The following is a 23,639-nucleotide window of genomic DNA, read 5'->3' on the forward strand; positions in this document are numbered from 1 at the left end:
AGATTTCGTTTTATCTGATCTTTTAATTTGTTGGTAGGAAGGGTTGTGAGACTTTTTGGTAGGGCATTGACTAGCTTCACCCCAGCATAAAGTGCATTTTTTTAATATAAAGCTGTTCTGTGGCGATTTACATGGTATCTGAACTTTTGCCTTGTATCGTACTGGTGCAGGTCACAGTTGAAATTTGGATTTATTGTTTTCACAAGCAATATAACTTTCAATATGTATACACCTATAATGGTAAGCACACCTTATTTTGGGAACAGATTCCGACATGATTCTCGAGGTTTGGCACCACAAATAGTTCTGATAACTTTTTTTCTGTAGTATTGATAAAGTGCTTAGGTTGGCTTGAGTTGTTGCACCCCATATTTCTACGGCATAGTTTAAGTTTGATGAGAATAGGTCATGATAAGCAGTTTTTAGTACACACGTGGCCTTACAATATTTGCTAATCATATTCATAGCAAACACATTCTTCGACGGCTTACATGCTAAGAAATCAATATGCATGTCCCATTTGAGGCTTTCCTGGATTGTAATTCCCAAGAACTTTGTCCATTTTTCCTTTTTTACGATGTCATTTCCTATGGAAATTTCATGTCAAATTCTATTTGTTTCCTTGTGTTAAATTCCATCATTGCAGTCTTTGAAGCACTTACATTTAGATGGCTTTCATTAAAATACTTGACTATTTCATTAGTTACACTGTTGCACAGTACCTCCAGACTCTCATAGTCTCTGTGTTTACACACTATTGATGTGTCATCTGCATACAATATTTTTGTACGGTTAGGAGAACAATACTGTGTATCATTAACATAAATCAAGAAAAGATGGGGTCCCAAGACAGAACTTTGAGGCACTCCATATTTGATATCAGTTTCTGATCTCTCTTGGTCGTAATGGGAACTATCACGTACTCTAGAGGGATCATGAAAGATACCTTAATGCTTGGTGAGTCAGGGCTTCACAAGTATTTGGTACGTTTTTGGAACCACCATGCATTTAAGCAAGGAGGAACGGTAGTTAACACGATGTTAGCGTGATGTCTGGGGCTGACTAATTTCTTGTCCAGTGTTGTGAGAATTCTAAGTCGTTGCTGCCTCTATGACTTTGATTTGCCTCGTACAGTAGGCTGCAGCGAGCGGAGGCGTGACGGGGGCGCGCTGTGTGTTGCAGCGGCCGCCCGGACGCGCCGTGGCGCTGTTGCAGGCTGAGGGTGGACATGACAGAGACGGCCGGCCGCGCCCGCAGCCCGCCCCCGCCGGCCGCCGCCGCCGCCGCCCCACAGCCCGCCCGGGGCCGCCACTGCTGTTAGCCGCCCCCGCCAGCGCCACCTGGGACCATGTCCGAGGACCTAGAGTCCATATCAGAGGAAGAACGCAGCTTGTTCCGTCCGTTCACCCGCGAGTCGCTGGCCGCCATCGAGGCGCGTATCGCCGAGGAATATGCCAAGCAGAAGGAGCTCGAAAAGAAGAGAGCTGAGGGAGAAGTAAGTATCTACAAGGTACCGGACGGCCCTCTTCCGTCTCCTGCAGCCGGCGGAGCACCACGCACGGGAGACTCTCCGTACGTCATGCGCGATGCTGCTGCCTCTCGTAATATGTGTCTAATTTTTTCCTTATATCCAACTGAACCCATTTCTTACAGGGTGGTGAAGCTGAGCGAGGTTCCAAAACACCTAACACAGTATTTGAGTCGTCGTTGGCATCTACATTACAATAGACAGCTCCGTTTTATTCCATTACTAACTTCTTAACCGCAACTATACCCATGTACGCAAATGACACATATACACTCTAAGAGAAAAAAGATAACGATGCACCACAAAGGAATTGGACGGAAATCGGTAGATTTGATGTACGTGTACAGACAAATAAATGATTACAATTTTATAAAAAACTGTATGATTTATTAAAGAGAAAGTGTTTCAGAAACTGAGCATGTCAATAACCCTTTGCTCTACCCCTAGCCCTTATGAAAGTAATTATTCGACTTGCCATTGATTGACAATATGGTTGGATGTCCTCCTCAGGGGTATGGTGGCCAATTCTGTCCAACTGGCGTGTTAGATCGTAGATCCCGAGCTGGTTGTAGGGCTCTGCCCATTATTCTCCAACTGTTCCCCACTGAGGAGAGATCTGGCGACCTTGCTGGCCAAGGGATGGTTTGCCAAGCACGAAGTTGAGTACTAGAAACTATCGCTGTGTGGGTTGGACATCATCTTGCTGAAATGTAAGACCAGGATGGCTTGCCATGAAGGGTGCCGTGGATGACAACAATAGAGGTTTCTCTATGAAATCAAATGGCACCCTACACCATCACTCTTGGTTGCAGGGCGTATGGCACACGACAGCCAGGTTAGTATCCCAAACCTGTCCAGGGTGCCTCCAAACACGTTTTTGGCCTGCAGTCTCACTGACTGGAGTAGAATGACCAGCGAAGACGTTTCTGGAGACGTCTCAGACAGCGGTGGTACACTAGCCTGACTTTCGCCCGCCACACAACCCGACATCCACGAGTTATGGTCTAGGTTGCCAGTTCTTTGGTCGCCATCCGCGGCTCCCTTAGCACAGCGGTACGTCGACGATAGGCTTCGACCCGTTTTGTTGCCCTTCAGGGAAAGCCATCATAGGCTTTCATTTCAGCAAGATAATAATGATAATGATCGTATGGCATTGTTGGCCGGGAGGCCCCACGCGGGGCAGTTCGGCCGCCGTATCACAAGTTCTTTTTAGTTGATGCCACTGCGGCGACTTGCGAGTCAACGACGATGATGAAATTATGATGAATGACACACAACACCCAGTCATCACGAGGCAGAGAAAATCCCCGACCCCGCCGGGAATCGAACCCTGGACCACGTGCTGGGGAAGCGAGAACGCTACCGCGAGACCACGAGCTGCGGACATTTCAGCAAGATAATGCCCGCCAGCACACGGCGAGTTTCCACTCCTTGTCTTCGCCTTTGCCAAACTCTACTTCTGCCAGAGAGGTCGCCAGATATCTCCCCAAACGAGCGTTATGGGCAGGTCCCTCCAACTAGCTTGGGATTTTGACGGTCTAACGCTCCCTTTGGACAGAATCTGTCACGATATCTCTCAGTACAACACTATCAATTAATGCCAAGCCGGATAATTGCTTGCATAACTGCCAGAGGTGGACCAATGCGTTATTGACTTTCTCAATTTATAAAGTTCTTTGTCTTGAATAAATCATTTATTTTTTTCTGAAATTGTAGTCATTTGTTTGTCTGTACGTCTAAATCACATCTACCGATTTCTGTCGCATTCGGATAGTTCCTTAGTGCTCCATCATTTTTCCCCCTTAGAGTATATTTCAGTCAGGTAAGTGATTCTCCGCTGTTTTACTCCATGCGACTCCAAAGAGAATGTTAAATGTATCTCAGGTGTTCAACTATATGGTATGGTCTTTCACGCCAAACACTCTAACAAAATTATTGACTTGCTACAGTGTTCGTTCTTGTGAAACTGGTTGACGCACTGGACAACGCGTGTAAGACACAGATTGCGCTTCATACTTTTAATGTGTTCCAAGTCATCTAAGTGCAGGAAATAAATACCAACAAGTCATTTTCGAACATTTCTGCATGTACTCCATCTCATTCCGCTGAGACTTCGTGGTTATAAAAGAGAAACCCGGTAGACAGATTTTCATACTTGTACATCTCAGTAGACGATTTAAACTGTTCAACGGTCCAATGTCCGCCAGGTGGGAAGTCTTAAGTGTACCCTAGTAGCCATCTCAGCAGAAAATTATTCCAGACCGTTCAGGCAGCTAACGACGACAATATCCGCCTCCTATGCCCTGTATCACTTCCATATTCACGATAATCATCAAACCTCCCCGAGCAATTTTTTTGTGTTCACAACAATTAGAGAGTCAGTGGTTTGGAGAATTTTAGTTATCCTGAAGAAGTACGCTATCTTGTGCACTTGTGGTTACTCACACCCCTCCAAACGAACTCTTTTTTCTGTGAGTTCAGACAGTTTTTAAGCGCTGACGAACTTCCATTAAACGCGGGGAACATTATGTCGATAAGCAATACAGCTTTGTGCTTCCATTTTTAATTACAAGTTTCATCTGGCATTTCCTTGTATTTAGACATTTCACATTTTCGTTCATCTTCTTTCAGTTTTAAGGGGTACATAATATGACGCTGGCAACATCTGATTCGGTTATCGTCCAACAAATCACGTAGAACCTTCCAGATCCGAAACCTCAAACAAACCGTTCTCAAATATGCAATGCCTCCAGCGACTGTCTGATCTTATACCGTCAAAATCTGCCAATCTCTCCGTATTATAAATCCGATCACATCCGTAAACAACACCCTAATGTAACACCTGTAACTGATCACATCTGACCTACTTCTACAAGCGCAAGGTAAGAAACCCTCCAGCTGAATGCCCACATAGACATGGCCCCTCTATCGTAACAAGTCTCTACATCTCATCCTCACCACAGAAAACTCCTTTTCTGACAACTGTCTTTAAAAATATCCATTTTGCTGTGTGACCCTCTACTTGTCAATGCCACATACTCCTGAAACCACTCCCAATTCCTTTTCTCCCACTTAGATATCCTTCTTCCATGCCAACCCCACCTTACCTCTTACAACAGCTCCGCTCACCTACCTCAGTTCCATTTTTGCTTCCATTCCTCTCATCAGATTACATCCACACCAACTAGATTTAATTACGTTATTTATATGTTTTCAACTGTTTGTGCCTGTTTTGAACGCATTGTATTTTAATATACTAAGCAGTTGAAGAGCGGGTACGTTGTTCCCTTTTGAGAGACTTAAATAACGACAAAGAAAAAAGACACCTGTATTCGGAGAAGTATTATTCCAACTGATCTAAAGTACTGCGTTAGCTGGGGCAACTGGTATTCCGTCACCGAAGATCATAACTGACTTAATATTATCGTTTATTCCAATATTGACACAATTACAAGAACAATTCGCAATGCAGCTTGTTTCAACTATGGAGCATTTCATCTTAAGACTCCAGTCACGTACGCAGCACACAGTGACACCACGGATTCAAAATGCGTTATTACACTGTAAATAGTGCTTTATGAACACCTGGCGTCCCGGTATGCGGCGTGCTCGGTTGGAGTCTGAAGATAACTGCTCCATAACTGAAGCCACCACATTGCGAAATGTTCATGAGATTTTGTCAATAACGACTTTGAAACGTGAGAGGCAGACATTTCACATCCTTACGTTTCCGTACAATGTTGCTTATATATAAACTTATTCCAACGATACAGAAAAATAAAAAGCACTTCCACTACTCATGCTCATAAATGAAGGATAATGCTGATACATGGTGAAACAACGCTCTGGTAGGCGGTTTGCGTGTTTAAATCACCTTGGGGTATGACCATGCGGTGCATTTGACCTGCGGTCGTCGCACGGTGGCGCTAGCAGCAGTCCACATACGCAGAGGTGTGTTGGTACATGTCAGAGTACAGTGCAGCGAGTAAGTGTGCAGACGCTTTTAGACTTGCTAATGGTGCATTCCACTGACCCCTGGTCACAGGAGGGCCCTTAAAGCCTGGTGTCAAGAACATAGTACATGGTCATTGGAACAGTGGTCCTAGGTTATATTCACGGACGAGTCTAGGTATAGTCTGAACAGTGATTATCATTGGGTTTTCATCTGGCGTGAACCAGGAACCAGATACCAACCCCGTAATGTACTTGAAAGGGACATGTATGGATGTTGTGTTTTGATGGTGTGGGATGGGATTATGATTGGTGCACGTACACCCCTGCATGTCTTTGACAGAGGAACTGTAACAGGTTAGGCGTATCGGGACGTCATTTTGCACCAGTATTCCCGCCTTTGCAGGGGTGCAGTGGGTCCCACCTTCCTCCTGATGGATGATAACACACGGCGCTACCGAGCTGCCATCGTGGAGGAGTACCTTGAAACAGGAGATATCCGGCGAATGGAGTAGCCTGCCTGTTCTCCAGACCTAAACCCCATCGAGCACGTTTGGGATGCTCTCGGTCGAGGTATCGCTGTACGTCTTCAAATCCCTACGACACTTCGGGAGCTCCGACAGGCACTGCTGCAAGAATGAGAGGCTATACCCCAGCAGCTGCTCGACCACCTGATCCAGAGTATGCCAACCCGTTGTGCGGAATGTGTACGTTTGCGTGGTGATCATATCCCATATTAATGTCGGGGTACATGCGCAGGAAACAGTGGCATTTTGTAACACATGTATTTCAGGATGGTTTTCTCAACTTATCACCGCCGGCCGTTGTGGTTGAGCGGTTCTAGGCGCTTCAGTCCGGAACCGCGCTTTGCTACGGTCGCAGGTTCGAATCCTGCCTCGGGCATGGATGTGCGTGATGTCCTTAGATTAGTTACGTTTCAGTAGTTCTAAGTCTAGGGGACTGATGACCTCAGATATTAAGTCCCATAGTACTTAGAGCCATTTGAACCAATCAACTTATCACCAATACCGTGGACTACAGATCTGTGTCGTGTTCCCTATGTGCCTATGTTATTAGCGCCAGTTTTGTGTAGTGCCACGTTGTGTGGCACCACATTCTGCAATTATCCTTATTTATGAGCATGAGTTTAGTTTTCTTCCCTTAGTACCAATGACACGGACCATGAAAGTCTCCTAAACTCCTCTGCTTTCTTGGACAGTCGTGAAAGGAGCCTAGGATAATATAATTCCCAGTTCTTATTACGTATCCTTACGTTACAAAGCTATAAGAATGTAACATGTAATGTTTACAGTTCGGAATGCTGACCAAAGTTGATGTATGTAGCATTATTTTAACACATATTTCAATGCTCTTTTTACAGCTGGAGGCATCGTGGAACCTATGACGGGATCATTTTACCAGTGACATTTAAGGCTTCGATTAACCATTTCTCTCTGCTTGAGAATATGGGTAGTACAGAAAGAGCTACTAAACTAAGGCAACATTTCTAACTTCATCTGTTTCTTTTTTAAGTTAAAGCAAAATTAATATCACTGTATGTGACTAGAGACACTCATAGTAATTGATTTGCACTACACTATTTTTCGCAGCAACTAAAAAAGCGTTATGTTTCCTTTGCTTCGCAAATCGTGATATCTCACAGGATATACGGGGTGAGTCGCGTAAGACCGTAACGCCGTTTTATTGTATTTCATAAACGGTTCCATATATAGCAACGAGGCTTCTGGAAAATGAAAGCACACAGAGGGGCACATAATTCTGTTGTTGTTCCGTTCCTTATATTTAAACATAAGCACTAGCTACAAGCTCTGTAAAACTTGAGGGTACAGTGCACAAAACAGTCTTCTGTTTGGTTTCGGTTACGCAAAGAATGAACGCTGTGAAATATCGTAAGTTGGTAAATAAAGCTGAAGTCCATCGAATTTGCCGCTGAGTTAGCCTCTCTTCTAACTATAATCAAACGTAGATCCCTCGAACAAAAAACCGTGATCAGTTTTTGGCAAAAAGTACAGGTCATGCCTGTCTACAAGAAGGGCAGAAGACATGATCCACGAAACTACCGTCCAATACCCTTGGCATCGATTTGTTGTAGAATATTACAGCATATTATGAGTTCAAACACAATGAGGCATCTTGAACAGAATGACCTCCTCAATGTCAACCAACATCGATCGTGTGAAACACAACTCACACTTTTCTCACCTGACATATTGAAAGCTTTGGATCAAGGCAACCAGGTAGACGCAGTATTTCTTGATTTCCGAAAAGCATTTGACCCAGTACCGCACCAACGCTTATTATCAAAAGTACGGTCATATGACCCCATATGACCGTACTTTTGATAATAAGCGTTGGTGAAATTCGTGACTGGATTGAGGATTTTTTGTCGTCGTCAGATGTAGAAGTAACTTCCGGTGTGTCCCAGGGAAGTGTGTTGGGACCCTTGCTTTTCATGTTGTATATTAATGACCTTGCAGATAATATTAATAGGAAAATCGGGCTTCTTGCTGATGATTCAGTTATCTGTAATGAAGTACTACCTTAAAGAAGCTGCATAAATATTCAGTCAGACCTTGATAAGATTTCAAAGTGGTGCAGAGATTGGCAACTTGCTCTACATGTGCAGAAATGGAAAATTTTGCACTTCCAAAACGGAAAAAACTATTATGCTATGACTATAATGTCAACGAGTCACTGTTAGAATCGGCCAATTCATACCATTACCTGGGTGTAACACTTTATAGGAATATGAAGTGTAATGGTTACATAGGTTCAGTCGTTGGTGAAGCTGGTGGTAGAAAAAAAAAAAAATGTTCAAACGTGTGTGAAATCTTATGGGACTTAACTGCTAAGGTCATCAGTCCCTAAACTTACACACTACTTAACCTAAATTATTCTAAGGACAAACACACACACCCATGCCCCAGGGAGGACTCGAACCTCCGCCGGGACCAGCCGCACAGTCCATGACTCCAGCGCCTGAGACCGCTCAGCTAATCCCGCGCGGCGAAGCTGGTGGTAGATTTTGGTTTATTGATAGAACACTGGGGAAGTGCAATCAGTCTACAAAGGAGATTGTTTACATTGTTTACCATTACTCGTACGACTGGTTCTAGAATATTGTTCAAGTGTGTGGGACCCTATCAGACAGAACTAACAGGGGATATTGAACGTATACAGAGAAGGGCAGCACGAATGGTCACAGATTTGTTTAATTTGTGGAATAGTGTCACCCAGATACTGAAGGAACTGAACTGGAAGACTCTTGAAGAACTATCCCGAGAAAGCTGTTAACAAAGTTTGAGCAACCGGCTTTAAATATTTATTCTAGGAATATACAAGAAGCCCCTACGTATCGCTCGCATACGGATCGTGAGGATAAGATCAGAATATTTACAGCACGCCCAGAAGCATTCAAACAATCATTCTTCCCGCGTTCCATTCGTGAATGGAACACGAAGATACCCTTATAACTGGTACAATGAGACGACGTACCCTCTGCCATGCACCTCACGGTGATGTAGATGTTACCAGTCGACCTAAGTATTTTTGCACCTGGGAGGAAGGGCGATTCGGCCCGTTCATCGTGAGTCAGAGCGTTATCGGCATTATACGTAGTATGTGCACAGCTGACCTGAAAGCATATACAGTGCCGCTGTAGCTGTTTACGGTAACGTCACCGGATGTTTCCGAAAAAGGCCAAGTATAATATGTCGTGACTGAATAGTACTGCTACGAGAAATCAAGCCAGAGACGAGTACCAAACGCAGTCCTAGTTTGCAGCGCAGAGAGCTGCCGGCGCTTCTGTTGGAAGCAGGCAGACGGAATACAACACTAGTTGGCAGTCGTTGTGCGGGCAGCTTTAGGCCGTTTCGGAGGCCACTGGATCACGTTACGTAGGTAGTGCATAGCCACACGCCTCCTGCCTGGTGCGCGTATCTGGTGCCAGTTGTTGCAACAGGTTTCGCTATCTAAGTTTGGCGACTGTTGTATCGACAAAGATACCTTAAGCGAACTATCTACTATTTTTAACGCTATTCGTACGCTCTTCAAAGGACAAAGTGCAGCGACATAATTCTTACTAATGCTGGCGTAGAAACTTTTCTGAAAAGTATCCGGGAAATGTGCTACAACTGAAAGGTGAGGCTGCCGAGTCAGCTATTGCGGTGTTGGATAGGACGGAACGCTGCAGTAAAATAGTCTACCGGGTCCACGATGTGATTTCTCTTCGTGTCTTTCTGTGGACAGCACTCATAGATGCAGACTACCATGGAAACAAAACCACATCATACGACACGTCTCGAAGAATCGTCCCAGAATACATCTAATGTCACCCATGATACATCTCTGTTCATCTAATTCTCGAACGGCCAAAACAAATGTGTCTTGATGTCGATGGGAAGCAATGTGAATACATGCTTAAGTGATGTGCAAATCTATATTCTATTTAGAAATGTGCATATTTTGTAGATGACAGGTAGTCACCAACTCATTACCCCTGAAATGTTGCGTTCCCTGACTTGTGATTCCATTTGATTATAGCTTCGAGTAGTATCTGTAATTAAAATTGTCCAGTAACAGTTGTTTTACGTTTAAGAAACATTTGGGTATCTCTTGACACAGGCACATCAAATAATATTTTCGGAAACTCAGAATTTAATGCAGTAGTTCCTTTTTCCGTGGACAGGACCCTTTTTGATCTTGTAGAATGGAAGAGCGACGTATTTATGTCGGGGGTGACAAGTAAGAAGTCACAGGACAGGTTCAAATCGAAAACTACGCGACGGAAATGCAGCTGCTTGTAGAAAAGTTCTTATGAACATCAGGACATATACACATATGAATCAATTTCCCCAAGCCCTTTCTGGTAGCTTACAAATATCGCAGCTTATACTGTATCTGTGTCATATGAAGTATTGCCAAGAGGAAATACATTATATATGTGTAGTATAGGCCTGGCTTCTCGCTGAATGAAACGAGAGCGTGCCATGAGAGCACCGCCTGGCGGTGTTTGTTGTTGTTGTGGTCTTCAGTCCAGAGACTGGTTTGATGCATCTCTCCATGCCACTCTATCCTGTGCAAGCTTCATCTCCCAGCACCTACAGCAACATACATTCTTCTGAATCTGTTTAGTGTGTTCATCTCTTGGTCTCCCTCTACGATTTTTACCCTCCACGCTCCCCTCCAGTACTAAATTGGTGATCCCTTGATGCCTCAGAATAGGCCCCACCAACCAATCCCTTCTTCAAGTCAAGTTGTGCCACAAATTTCTCTTCTCTCCAATTCTGTTTAATACCTCCTCATTAGTTATGTGATCTACCCATCTAATCTTCAGCATTCTTTGTAGGACCACATTTCGAAAGCTTCTATTCTCTTCTTGTCTAAACTATTTATCATCCATCTTTCACTTCCATACATGGCTACACTCCATACAAATACTTTCAGAAACGACTTCCTGACACTTAAAACTATACTCGATGTTAAGTAATTTCTCTTCTTCAGAAACGCATTACTTGCCATTGCCAGTCTACATTTTATATCCTCTCTACTTCGACCACCATCAGTTATTTTGCTCCCCAAATAGCAAAACTCATTCACTACTTTAAGCGTCTCATTTCCTAATCTAATTCCATCAGCATCACCCGATTTAATTCGGTTACATTCCATTATCCTCGTTTTGCTTTTGTTGATGTTCATCTTATATCCTCCTTTCAAGACACTGTCCATTCCGTTCAGCTGCTCTTCCAGGTCCTTTGCGGTCTCTGACAGAATTACAATGTCATCGGCGAACCTCAAAGTTTTTATTTCTTCTCCATGGATTTTAATTACTACTCCGAATTTTTCTTTCGTTTCCTTTACTGCTTGCTCAATAAACAGATTGAATAACGTCGGGGATAGGCTACAACCCTGTCTCACTCCATTCCCAACCACTGCTTCCCTTTCATGCCCCTCGACTCTTATAACTGCCATCTGATTTCTGTAGCAATTGTAAATAGCCTTTCGCTCCCTGTATTTGACCCCTGCCACCTGCAGAATTTGAAAGAGAGTATTCCAGTCAACATTGTCAAAAGCTTTCTGTAGGTCTACAAATGCTAGAAACGTAGGTTTGCCTTTTCTTAATCTTTCTTCTAAGATAAGTCGTAAGGTTAGTATTGCCTCACGTATTCCAACATTTCTACGGAATCCAAACTGATCTTCCCCGAGGTCGGCTTCTACCAGTTTTTCCACTCGTCTGTAAAGAATTCGTGTTAGTATTTTGCAGCCGTGGCTTATTAAACTGATACTTCGGTAATTTTCACACCTGCTTTCTTTGGGATTGAAATTATTGTATTCTTCTTGAAGTCTGAGGATATTTCACCTGTCTCTACACCTTGCTCACTAGATGGCAGAGTTTTGTTAGGCCTGGCTCTCCCAAGGCCATCAGTAGTTCTAATGGAATGTTGTCTGCTCCACGGGCCTTGTTTCGACTTAGGTCTTTCAGTGCGCTGTCAAACTCTTCACTCAGTATCATATCTCCTATTTCATCTTCACCTACATTCTCTTCCATTTCCATAATATTGTCCTCAAGGACATCGCCCTTGTATAGACCCTCTATATACTCCTTCCACCTTTCTGCTTTCCCTTCTTTCCTTAGCACTGGGTTTCCATCTGAGCTCTTGATATGCATACAAGTGGTTCTCTTTTCTCCAAAGGTCTCTTTAATTTTCCTGTAGGCAGTATCTATCTTACCTCTAGTGATATGCGCCTCTACATCCTTACATTTGTCCTCCAGCCATCCCTGCTTAGCCATTTCGCACTTCCTGTCGAGCTCATTTTTGAGACGTTTGTATTCCTTTTGCTTGCTTCATTTACTGCATTTTTGTATTTTCTCCTTTCATTAATTAAATTCAATATCTCTTCTGTTACCCAAGGATTTCTATTAGCCCTCGTCTTTTTACCTACTTGATCCTCTGCTACCTGCACTATTTCATCTTTCAAAGCTACCCATTCTTCTTCTACTGTATTTCTTACCCCCATTCTTGTCAATCGTTCCCTAATGCTCTCCCTGAAACTCTGTACAACCTCTGGTTCTTTCAGGTTATCCAGGTCCCATCTCCTCAAATTCCCACCTTTTTGCAGTTTCTTCAGTTTTAATCTACAGTTCATAACCAATAGATTGTGGTCAGAGTCCACATCTGCCCCTGGAAATGTCTTACAATTTAAAACCTGGTTCCTGAATCTCTGTCTTACCATTATATAATCTATCTGAGACCTTCTAGTATCTACAGGCTTCTTCCATGTATACAACCATCTTTCATGATTCTTGAACCAAGTGTTAGCTATGATTAAGTTATGCTCTGTGCAAAATTCTACCAGGAGGCTTCCTCTTTCGTTCCTTACTCCCATTCCATATTCACCTACTACGTTTCCTTCTCTTCCTTTTCCTACTACCTAGTTCCAGTCACCCATGACTATTAAATTTTCGTCTTCCTTCACTATCTGAATAGTTTCTTTTATCTCGTCATGCATTTAATCAATTTCTTCATCATCTGCAGAACTAGTTGGCATATAAACTTGTACTACTGTGGCAGGCGTGGGCTTCGTATCTATCTCGGCCACAATAATGCATTCACTATGCTGTTTGTAGTAGCTTACCCGCATTCCTATTCATTATTAAACCTACTCCTGCAATACCCCTATTTGCTTTTGTGTTTATAACCCTGTATTCACCTGACCAGAAGTCTTGTTCCTCCTGCCACCGAACTTCACTAATTCCCACTATATCTAACTTTAACCTATCCATTTCCCTTTTTAAATTTGCTAACCTACCCGCACGATTAAGGGATCTGACATTCCAGTCCGTAGAACGCGTTTTCTTTCTCCTGATAACAACGTCCTCCTGAGCAGTCCCAGCCCGGAGATACGAATGGGGGACTATTTTACCTCCGGAATATTCTACCCAGAGGATGCCATCATCATTTAACCATACAGTAAAGCTTCATGCCCTCGGGAAAAATTGCGGCTGTAGTTCCCCCTTGCTTTCAGCCGTTCGCAGTACAAGCACAGCAAGGCCGTTTTGAGTAGTGTTACAAGGCCAGATCAGTCAATCATCCAGACTGTTGCCCCTGCAACTACTGAAAAGGCTGCTGCCCCTCTTCAGGAACCACACGTTTGTCTGGCCTCTCAAAAGATACCCCTCCGTTGTGGTTGCACCTACGGTACGGCTATCTGTATCGTTGAGGCACTCTAGTCTCCCCACCAATGTCAAGGTCCATGGTTCAAGGGGGGGGGGGGATGTTTAACCTTTTGTGAAAAGGTTCAACATCATCATTAACAAGCGTTATATCACTGTACTTGTCTTATCAAGAGGTTTCGAATACCGTTAAAAAAGTTTATCGTTGGAATCAAAAAATACGTAGTACGCCAGTGCCTCGGTTGAGGTAAGTGTTGTAACGATTCCCTATGCAACAAAATTATGTGCCCATACACTTATTATCATTTACCGATAAACTTGTTTCGTTACCATGACCCGATCAGGAAACATAAGGGGTGACGTCTTATCCTACTCACACTGTTAGACCGTCCGCACACGTAGCGACTGGAACGGAACGCAATGGCCAGGCAATCTACATCGGCAACTGATCGCCGAGTAGCTGGCAACGTAGTTCCGCCCAAGGGGAAACTCAGAAATGAGAAACTGCAATTGCTGTATGCGAGCGGGGAGTATTGTTTGTCCCACCCGAACATCTTTCGGTTACACTCGGCATGTCGAGCTTCGATTCACTTTTGGTTACACTCGGCATGTCGAGCTTCGATTCAAGCTCAGATCAAGATGTGGTTCTCTATTATTATTACAGAAGAGTAAGAAAACGAAGAAGATTCTGGATTCGTCTGTATTCCGTATCCAAAGAAATGCAAACTGCAGGCTGTGTGTAACAACCAACTGTAACAGATTCGATATGCATAGCTTTTTATAGAACAACTACACAGTGCTACAGGGATTTGGTGCTGTTGATTTACCCCGCCATAACACATCATTACTTTTTTTTTTTTTTTTTTTTTTGAAAACCCGAATATCTTGAGATGCATAGACATGAAAATTTGATGATGGTGTGTTTGTGCTCGTTAAATCACTAGTACTTTCACGATCGGAGAATTGTGGTTTTCACTTTTTGTTTCTACATGACACTGTAATTTTACAGAATGACAAAGAAGACATATAAGAATAATATCGGTATGATTTACAATTTTCTGTTCATTTGTTTCCACTTACATAACTTACCGGTAATTTTATTTTAGACAATAGATGTCCACTACACTACAAATGTAGTATGAAGTTCTTTTCCCACTTCACTCCCCGCTTTCACTATCAATCTCTCCTACAAAAGCATGGGAGCTTGTAGTTGTATAAAATGTTTTTTTTTTTTTTTACCTTCTCGTACAAAGCTGATGTTAGCATACTCCACGTTTATCTTCAGATTAGACTAATACACAGCTGTGTTCGAGGACACGATGCAACGCAGACCGCTTGGTAACACGGGCGCAGAGTCGCTGGAATACTGAATAGTAACACGTTGCAAAAGATTAACTGAGAAGTCACTCTGCAGTCGCACTGTTTGCTGAGCCCCAGTATATAAGAGACGTTCAAAAAGAAACGAGCCGGAGGCATAATTACAGAAACCATTACCTGCATGTTAGAAGTATTGAAGCTGGTTGAGCCGGCCGAAGTGACCGTGCGGTTAAAGGCGATGCAGTCTGGAACCGCAAGACCGCTACGGTCGCAGGTTCGAATCCTGCCTCGGGCATGGATGTTTGTGATGTCCTTAGGTTAGTTAGGTTTAACTAGTTCTAAGTTCTAGGGGACTAATGACCTCAGAAGTTGAGTCCCATAGTGCTCAGAGCCATCTGAACCATTTTGAACCTGGCTGAGTGAGACACTTGTCCCACTGCGACACAAGGCGGTGAATGGCTCTCTCAGAAGATTCCCGGGGCTGCGTCGTTAACCAATTCCGCACGTACGGGTGGACCTTGTGTCACAGAGGGACAAATGTCTCAACAGCCAGGGTAAATACTTCTAACATACAGGCACGTTTCTTTTTGAACGCCCCTTATAGAATAAGCTTGGGGAGTCCTATTTGACTTCTCAGGAAGTAATCCGCTGCCGAACCTTCACCAACACAAGTCGACAAGTTGCTGTTGAGTCGCTCCGTGTGCGGCTGGCCACGTGCTTCGTTACAGCTTAACAACGAAGTAGAGCAACTGGAATATCACCATCTCCTCGGCTGTCCAAAATCTCGAAACTGACCACATACTGCCCTACTTTATTAAGAACTTAAATAACAATGCACAATAATATTGACCGTTTAGGAGCCTCTTAAAGATACTTCAGAGGTGATACTTTCCGTACATATGTACTTTTGAAATTATTTCCAAATCCGACTATCATCTTTTTAATGTGTTCACAGGGAACAGTTGTCATTAACTACTGTATTAAGTTTCTGTCAAATATAACCGTACGATAAGTTGTGCGAAGTTGGAACCTGGAATATTCACACCTTTTTCCTTTGGGCGATGGTGGTGCCTTCTCTCTTCGCGTTTTATTCTTTGCTTGCTACAATGTAGACGGAAACGAAGCAACAATGCATTTTTAACAATTCATAGGGTTGTTGTTTTCGCATGATTGACGTAGGATTTTGTAATTTGGTGAGGTATTTGCAATCAGATATTAATCTGTGTGGTTATTGCTTTTGTCTAATGTATATTCGTTCACTGAGTCAATAACAATATTTGGTGCATGTGTTGCACATCTTCGTACTGTATCTTGTATTTAGGATTGAAAAAGTTTTCTTTAAACAGAATTTGATCCGCCTGAAGGACGATGTGGGCCTACTATAGTTTTCATTTTATACCATTCGTTTTATAAAGAAAGTTTTTTTCAAGTTCGGTACTAATTGAAAGGGCGCCGATATTGTAACTTATGATGTGCCCCAAACCATCGTTTTCATTGTAGTTGTTGTAAGCATCATAAAGATGGAGGAAGCAATTAAAAAATATTTAGAGAAATATAAATCATTTCATCGGTTTTAAAAATATTGTATACACCTTTTTTTTTTTTTTTTTCTACTAAGTAGGAGAGTAATTTAGACAGTTCACCCGTACTATCACTTAACAGAGATCACATTAAAGATGACAAGGAGTTACAGAAAAAATGAAGTAAAGTCCCATCCGTTTAATTTTTTGTGTATTTTTAATTGATATATTTCTCTTCCCATCTTGCATGTAGTAGGCCTATCTTGTAACTGTCTATCACATGCTACCTTCCATTACGTCATGCTCTGTAATGAAGCGTATCCTATATATATCAGATAATGCAATAATCCCTCCTTAGTGCTGATTTGTATATTGTTTAACTTTACTTTCCTGCTTCATCCCCCTGATAGTGTATCTTGATGATTATGTAAGTGACCCATTATTAATTAATGTCTTTATTTCATTTATTCCATTTTCTTTTGATTTGACTTCTCCACCAGGAAACGGGTTTTAAATTATGGTGGGCGAATTCCTGTGATCGCTGTATGTTTCCATTTAATTTTTTGACAGTGGTGCATATTATTATTTATGATTAATTGGGGTTTAATTAAACCTTAGAAAACTATTATCGTAGATTACCCACTTATACCACATAGTAATTGACCTGTACGGATGAAAGTTATATGCCTGTCTTTAATATCAGCAAAAAGGGGAGTCACTCCTGCAGGGACATCAGCATTCGTGGGATAGTACAGAGGAGTCTTAGAAATGAACAGTACTTCTCGGGTTGCAATAGGATGAATGGGATAGTATAATAGGTTCAAGTGTGATCATACAGAATAAAGATTGTGGTGATATATTGATACATATCATAGCCCAATGTTTGTATTTGTTGTTGACAACTTTTACTTGATAACTAATACAAGCACATTATGATTACATATGAATCGTGCATTTGACAGATTCAGCCACTGTAATTTCGGTCTGATTATTGTAGCCAATATTAACTCCATACTTACCACACATTCTCTTTATAAATTAACCTAAAGGAGATGTCTCTGGAGAGTATTGGTGCATATTATGTGCTTACATCATATGTCATCTGCAAGTGGGCCCCACTATAAAACTCTTGCTGGTAAAGTATTAAAAAAAGGTAACAGTAAACAGCAATAGCAAATAATAAAGTGAATCTTTCTTCTGGACCTAAGCAAATAGTGACAAAATATAGATCAACTCTGGTATGTAAGAGCCGAAATTCATATTTCAAACAGGCGTTAATATCCCACTGGTTCATCTATATTACGTATAAAGGCTGAAGTGATTTGTATAACCTGCACCCAGTTTGCCTCCTGATTTATTGTGGATGTTAATCTCAAGTGGTAAGTTTTGTGTATGGGGTCATTCCACGTCAAAGGGACCAATATTAGAAAGTGTCCCCACTTGACCATCTCCAAATCTAATGAAATTTGGTGTGAGGGTTCTACATGGTCTTTGATGGTTATGTTCCAAATTTCAGACCAGTATCTGGAGTGGTTGAATTCTTAGAGGATTTTAAAGAGAGGCTACTCAACTCCCCATCATGTACGAAGGTGCAAATGTGCCAACTTTGCTAGGCTTTTTTTAAAGTTCTAGCAAACATTTGGTCATTTGCTTTAATATATATAGACAACTTATTATGCTAAATCACACATGGCAAAAATTAGCGATTTAGCCTTACCTAAATATAGATACAAGCCTCTAAAGTGGCTAAAAAATTCGTCATGCTATTCTGAGAGCCATGGTTTGACCGACCACTGCTACTTTTTGTATGAGCCAGTCACGAAAAACTTCAGATGGCTATTCCTACGTATGATGTCTATATATCAATCAAATTTAATTAGCACTGGATGCCCAGATGAAAAGGTATGCATCTGCAAAGTTGGCCAAAATTTTCCACTTACAAATGTTAGAGTACTTTTTCTTTTGAGGGGGGGGGGGGGGGGGGGGGCAATATCCAATATCTCAACTGTATCTTCTTCAATCCCTTTTTTTCTTGCCATGGTTGGATAGAGCATCCTTTAAGCTTTCAAAGCTATATTGTTTAATTTCTGGATCTCGCATACTGATGGGTAAGAATACCCATCAAAATCAGGGATAATGGATTACTGATAAATACAAAAATGAATACAATTTGAAGTTGTAAATCAAAAAATGTGTAATTGTAGTGTCTTCTACCAGTATTAAGATTTTCCTGTGGTTTAGGGAAAGTAGCCTAACTATGCAAATAAGAAGTGCTTTTACATTATTTTACGGTGAAGAATATAGATATAATAAAACCTCAGAAAGAGCCCTGAAGATTATAAAATCTAGAAGATCATAAGGGAACGCTATGTTAATTTAGAAGGTTTCAACCCTACAATGCATTGTCACTCGGTTTCCATTGGTATTTTAAAGCGGAAATAGTTTTTTATGGCTAATTCCTCACAGCAGTGATATACGTTGCTGAATCACCACTTTCAGTTGCTGCTTTCATTATTGGCAGTTCACACAGTTTCAGTCTTTAGTGCAGTGTAATCTTTGATTATGACACTGTACAGTCATAGTGTTGAGTACTGAGTGTTTGAATAATCAGTAATGACTGTTGTAGCTGAAGATAAGCATTAAAACAATGTGCTTTGATAGCCTACTTTGTATATTTTATGTAAAAACAACACTGAATATTGTCTGAAGTCATCACCATTCTATCATGGCAAAAGGGAACAACAATCAGTTAGCGAAATGTGACCAATTGACAAGGAGCTTCTTCAGTGTAGATCTGGGCTTGGTTTTATTGAAGATACCCAAATTTGTTCATACGAGAATGCCTTGTTGACGACAAAATTTCGATTCCTGCAGAATTTCTGCAACCCATTTGGTAAAGGAAAACATATAACCAAGAAGGCTTGAACACCAGTAAACACTGTCATGTCTGATAGGTTGAAGTTACTTACTAATGAAGTTTTTAAAACCGTCAGAAGATTTGTGCCAAATGTAGACATGAAATGCCCGAAAAGAATCATCCCGCCAGGATAAGCAAGAATCACCATCCACTGAAGACATTGATGGTGTTGATGCTTCATCATCATCACTTGGAGAATCACTACTAAAGCTTCAACAGGTCAGTGAAAGGGATTCAATGGGATACATAAAGTGCAAAGGTCTGAACGCACAAAGCTGGGAACAACTTAAGATTAAACTTCAGACTATGAGCAGTGGCAGTAAAGTTCAAATTTACACCCTGGCCCCAAATAGCTGCACTACTGAAAAATGGCTAAAGAATTTGCTGTTTCAACTAAGATGGTGAAGAAGGTTAGGAAACTAAAGATGGAAGATGGGATTGTGGCAACACCTGCAAACCCAGAAGGGGAAAAAGTTCGTTTATGAAATAAAACTAAATTTCCTCACTTTATTTGAAGATGATGAGTTTTCTCATTTATGCCCAGGCGAAAAGGATTGTGTTGCAGCAAGAATAAAGGGGAAAGATTCACAAGGAGAAATGCCTCCTCCTTTGTAACCTTAAAGAAATATTCATTGCTTATTGTAAGCAATATGGAAATGAACTAAGTTTCTCAAAATTTTGTGAGCTCAGGCTGAAATGTTGTAGAACAGCTGGTGCTTCTGGATCACATTCAGAATGTGTATGTGCAATTCATCAAAATGTCAAATTAATGTTGGCTTCAGCAACATCCATTCAAGATGACTACAAGGCATTAATAAACAAAACTGTATGCAGTTTGGAATCAAAAAATTGTATGCTCCAACATTGTGAGGAATGTCCAGGAAAAATGCGACTAGAGGCTTTTCTTGGTGACTCTTTTAAAGACTATGACCCTGTAGAAACAATGGAATACAACCAATGGGTCCATTTCTGGCAGAGAGACATTGGAGACTTGCCAGATAACTGTTGAAGATTTTGTGGAGGCATTGATTTTGAAAATTACCAGTTTAAGCCCCCCCATGAACCATGGACCTTGCCGTTGGTGGGGAGGCTTGCGTGCCTCAGCGATACAGATGGCCGTACCGTAGGTGCAACCACAACGGAGGGGTATCTGTTGAGAGGCCAGACAAACATGTGGTTCCTGAAGAGGGGCAGCAGCCTTTTCAGTAGTTGCAGGGGCAACAGTCTGGATGATTGACTGATCTGGCCTTGTAACATTAACCAAAACGGCCTTGCTGTGCTGGTACTGCGAACGGCTGAAAGCAAGGGGAAACTACAGCCGTAATTTTTCCCGAGGACATGCAGCTTTACTGTATGATTAAATGATGATGGCGTCTTCTTGGGTAAAATATTCTGGAGGTAAAATAGTCCCCCATTTGGATCTCCGGGCGGGGACTACTCAAGAGGACGTCGTTATCAGGAGAAAGAAAACTGGCGTTCTACGGATCGGAGCGTGGAATGTCAGATCCCTTAATCGGGCAGGTAGGTTAGAAAATTTAAAAAGGGAAATGGATAGGTTAAAGTTAGATATAGTGGGAATCAGTGAAGTTTGGTGGCAGGAGGAACAAGACTTTTGGTCAGGTGATTACAGGGTTGTAAATACAAAATCAAATAGGAAAATGCAGGAGTAGGTTTAATAATGAATAAAAAAATAGGAGTGCGGGTTAGCTACTACAAACAGCATAGTGAACGCATTATTGTGGCCAAGATAGACACAAAGCCCATGCCTACTACAGTAGTACAAGTTTATATGCCAACTAGCTCTGCAGATGAAGAAACAGATGAAATGTATGACGAGATAAAAGAAATTATTCAGGTAGTGAAGGGTGATGAAAATTTAATAGTCATGGGTGACTGGAATTCGTCACTAGGAAAAGGGAGAGAAGGAAACATAGTAGGTGAATATGGATTGGGGGGAAGAAATGAAAGAGGAATCCGCCTTGTAGAATTTTGCACAGAGCATAACTTAATCACGGCTAACACGTGGTTCAAGAATCATAAAAGAAGGTTGTATACCTGGAAGAATCCTGGAGATACTAAAAGGTATCAGATAGATTATATAATGGTAAGACAGAGATTTAGGAACCAGGTTTTAAATTGTAAGACATTTCCAGGGGCAGATGTGGATTCTGACCACAATCTATTGGTTATGAACTGTAGATTGAAACTGAAGAAACTGCAAAAAGGTGGGAATCTAAGGAGATGGGACCTGGATAAACTGAAAGAACCAGAGGTTGTAGAGAATTTCAGGGAGAGCATAAGGGACTAATTGACAGGAATGGGGGAAAGAAATACAGTAGAAAAAGAATGGGTAGCTCTGAGAGATGAAGTAGTGAAGGCAGCAGATGATCAAGTAGGTAAAAAGGCGAGGGCTAATAAAAATCCTTGGGTAACAGAAGAAATATTGAATTTAATTGATGAAAGGAGAAAATATAAAAATGCAGTAAATGAAGCAGGCAAAAAGGAATACAAACGTCTCAAAAATGAGATCGACAGGAAGTGCAAAATGGCTAAGCAGGGATGGCTAGAGGACAAATGTAAGGATGTAGAGGCTTGTCTCACTAGGGGTAAGATAGATACTGCCTACAGGAAAATTAAAGAGACCTTTGGTGAGAAGAGAACCACTTGTATGAATATCAAGAGCTCAGATGGCAACCCAGTTGTAAGCAAAGAAGGGAAGGCAGAAAGATGGAAGGAGTATATAGAGGGTTTATACAAGGGCGATGTACTTGAGGACAATATTATGGAAATGGAAGAGGATGTAGATGAAGACGAAATGGGAGATTAGATACTGCGTGAAGAGTTTGACAGAGCACTGAAAAACCTGAGTCGAAACCAGGCCCCGGGAGTAGACAACATTCCATTAGAACTACTGATGGCCTTGGGAGAGCCAGTCATGACAAAACTCTACCATCTGGTGAGCAAGATGTACGAGACAGGCGAAATACCCTCAGACTTCAAGAAGAATATAATATTTCCAATACCAAAGAAAGCAGGTGTTGACAGATGTGAAAATTACCGAACTATCAGTTTAATAAGTCACAGCTGCAAAATACTAACGCGAATTCTTTACAGATGAATGGAAAAACTGGTAGAAGCGGACCTCGGGGAAGATCAGTTTGGATTCCGTAGAAATGTTGGAATACGTGAGGCAATACTAACCTTACGACTTATCTTAGAAGAAAGATTAAGAAAAGGCCAACCTACATTTCTAGCATTTGTAGACTTAGAGAAAGTTTTTGACAATGTTAACTGGAATACTCTCTTTCAAATTCTGAAGGTGGCAGGTATAAAATACAGGGAGCGAAAGGCTATTTACAATTTGTTCAGAAATCAGATGGCAGTTATAAGAGTCGAGGGACATGAAAGGGAAGCAGTGGTTGGGAAAGGGAGTGAGACAGGGTTGTAGCCTCTCCCCAATGTTATTCAATCTGTATATTGAGCAAGCAGTAAAGGAAACAAAAGAAAAATTCGGAGTAGGTATTAAAATTCATGGAGAAGAAGTAAAAACTTTGAGGTTCGCCGATGACATTGTAATTCTGTCAGAGACAGCAAAGGACTTGGAAGAGCAGTTGAACGGAATGGACAGTGTCTTGAAAGCAGGATATAAGATGAACATCAACAAAAGCAAAACGAGGATAATGGAATGTAGTCAAATTAAATCGGGCGATGCTGAGGGAATTAGATTAGGAAATGAGACACTTAAAGTAGTAAAGGAGTTTTGCTATTTAGGGAGTAAAATAACTGATGATGGTCGAAGTAGAGAGGATATAAAATGTAGACTGGCAATGGCAAGGAAATCGTTTCTGAAGAAGAGAAATTTGTTAACATCGAGTATAGATTTAAGTGTCAGGAAGTCGTTTCTGAAAGTATTTGTATGGAGTGTGGCCATGTATGGAAGTGAAACATGGACGATAACTAGTTTGTACAAGAAGAGAATAGAAGCTTTCGAAATGTTGTGCTGCAGAAGAATGCTGAAGATAAGGTGGGTAGATCACGTAACTATAGAGGAGGTATTGAATAGGATTGGGGAGAAGAGAAGTTTGTGGCACAACTTGAATAGAAGAAGGGATCGGTTGGTAGGACATGTTTTGAGGCATGAAGGGATCACAAATTTAGCATTGGAGGGCAGCATGGAGGGTAAAAATCGTAGAGGGAGACCAAGAGATGAAT

At 41.7% G+C, this 23,639-nt stretch overlaps 1 protein-coding gene across 1 annotated transcript in view; it reads left to right on the forward strand.

The window, feature by feature from the left end:
• The first annotated feature begins 1,348 nt into the window (after positions 1-1,348).
• The window catches only part of LOC124623171 (sodium channel protein para), an 876,466-nt gene continuing 854,175 nt past the window's right edge, over positions 1,349-23,639 (forward strand). Inside the window, exon 1 of the mRNA XM_047148975.1 lies at positions 1,349-1,495. Coding sequence (XP_047004931.1) covers positions 1,349-1,495 — 147 coding nt within the window. The remainder of the gene's footprint in view (positions 1,496-23,639) is intronic.

The sequence above is a fragment of the Schistocerca americana genome, chromosome 7 (assembly GCF_021461395.2).
Source record: "Schistocerca americana isolate TAMUIC-IGC-003095 chromosome 7, iqSchAmer2.1, whole genome shotgun sequence".
NCBI lineage: Eukaryota > Metazoa > Arthropoda > Insecta > Orthoptera > Acrididae > Schistocerca > Schistocerca americana.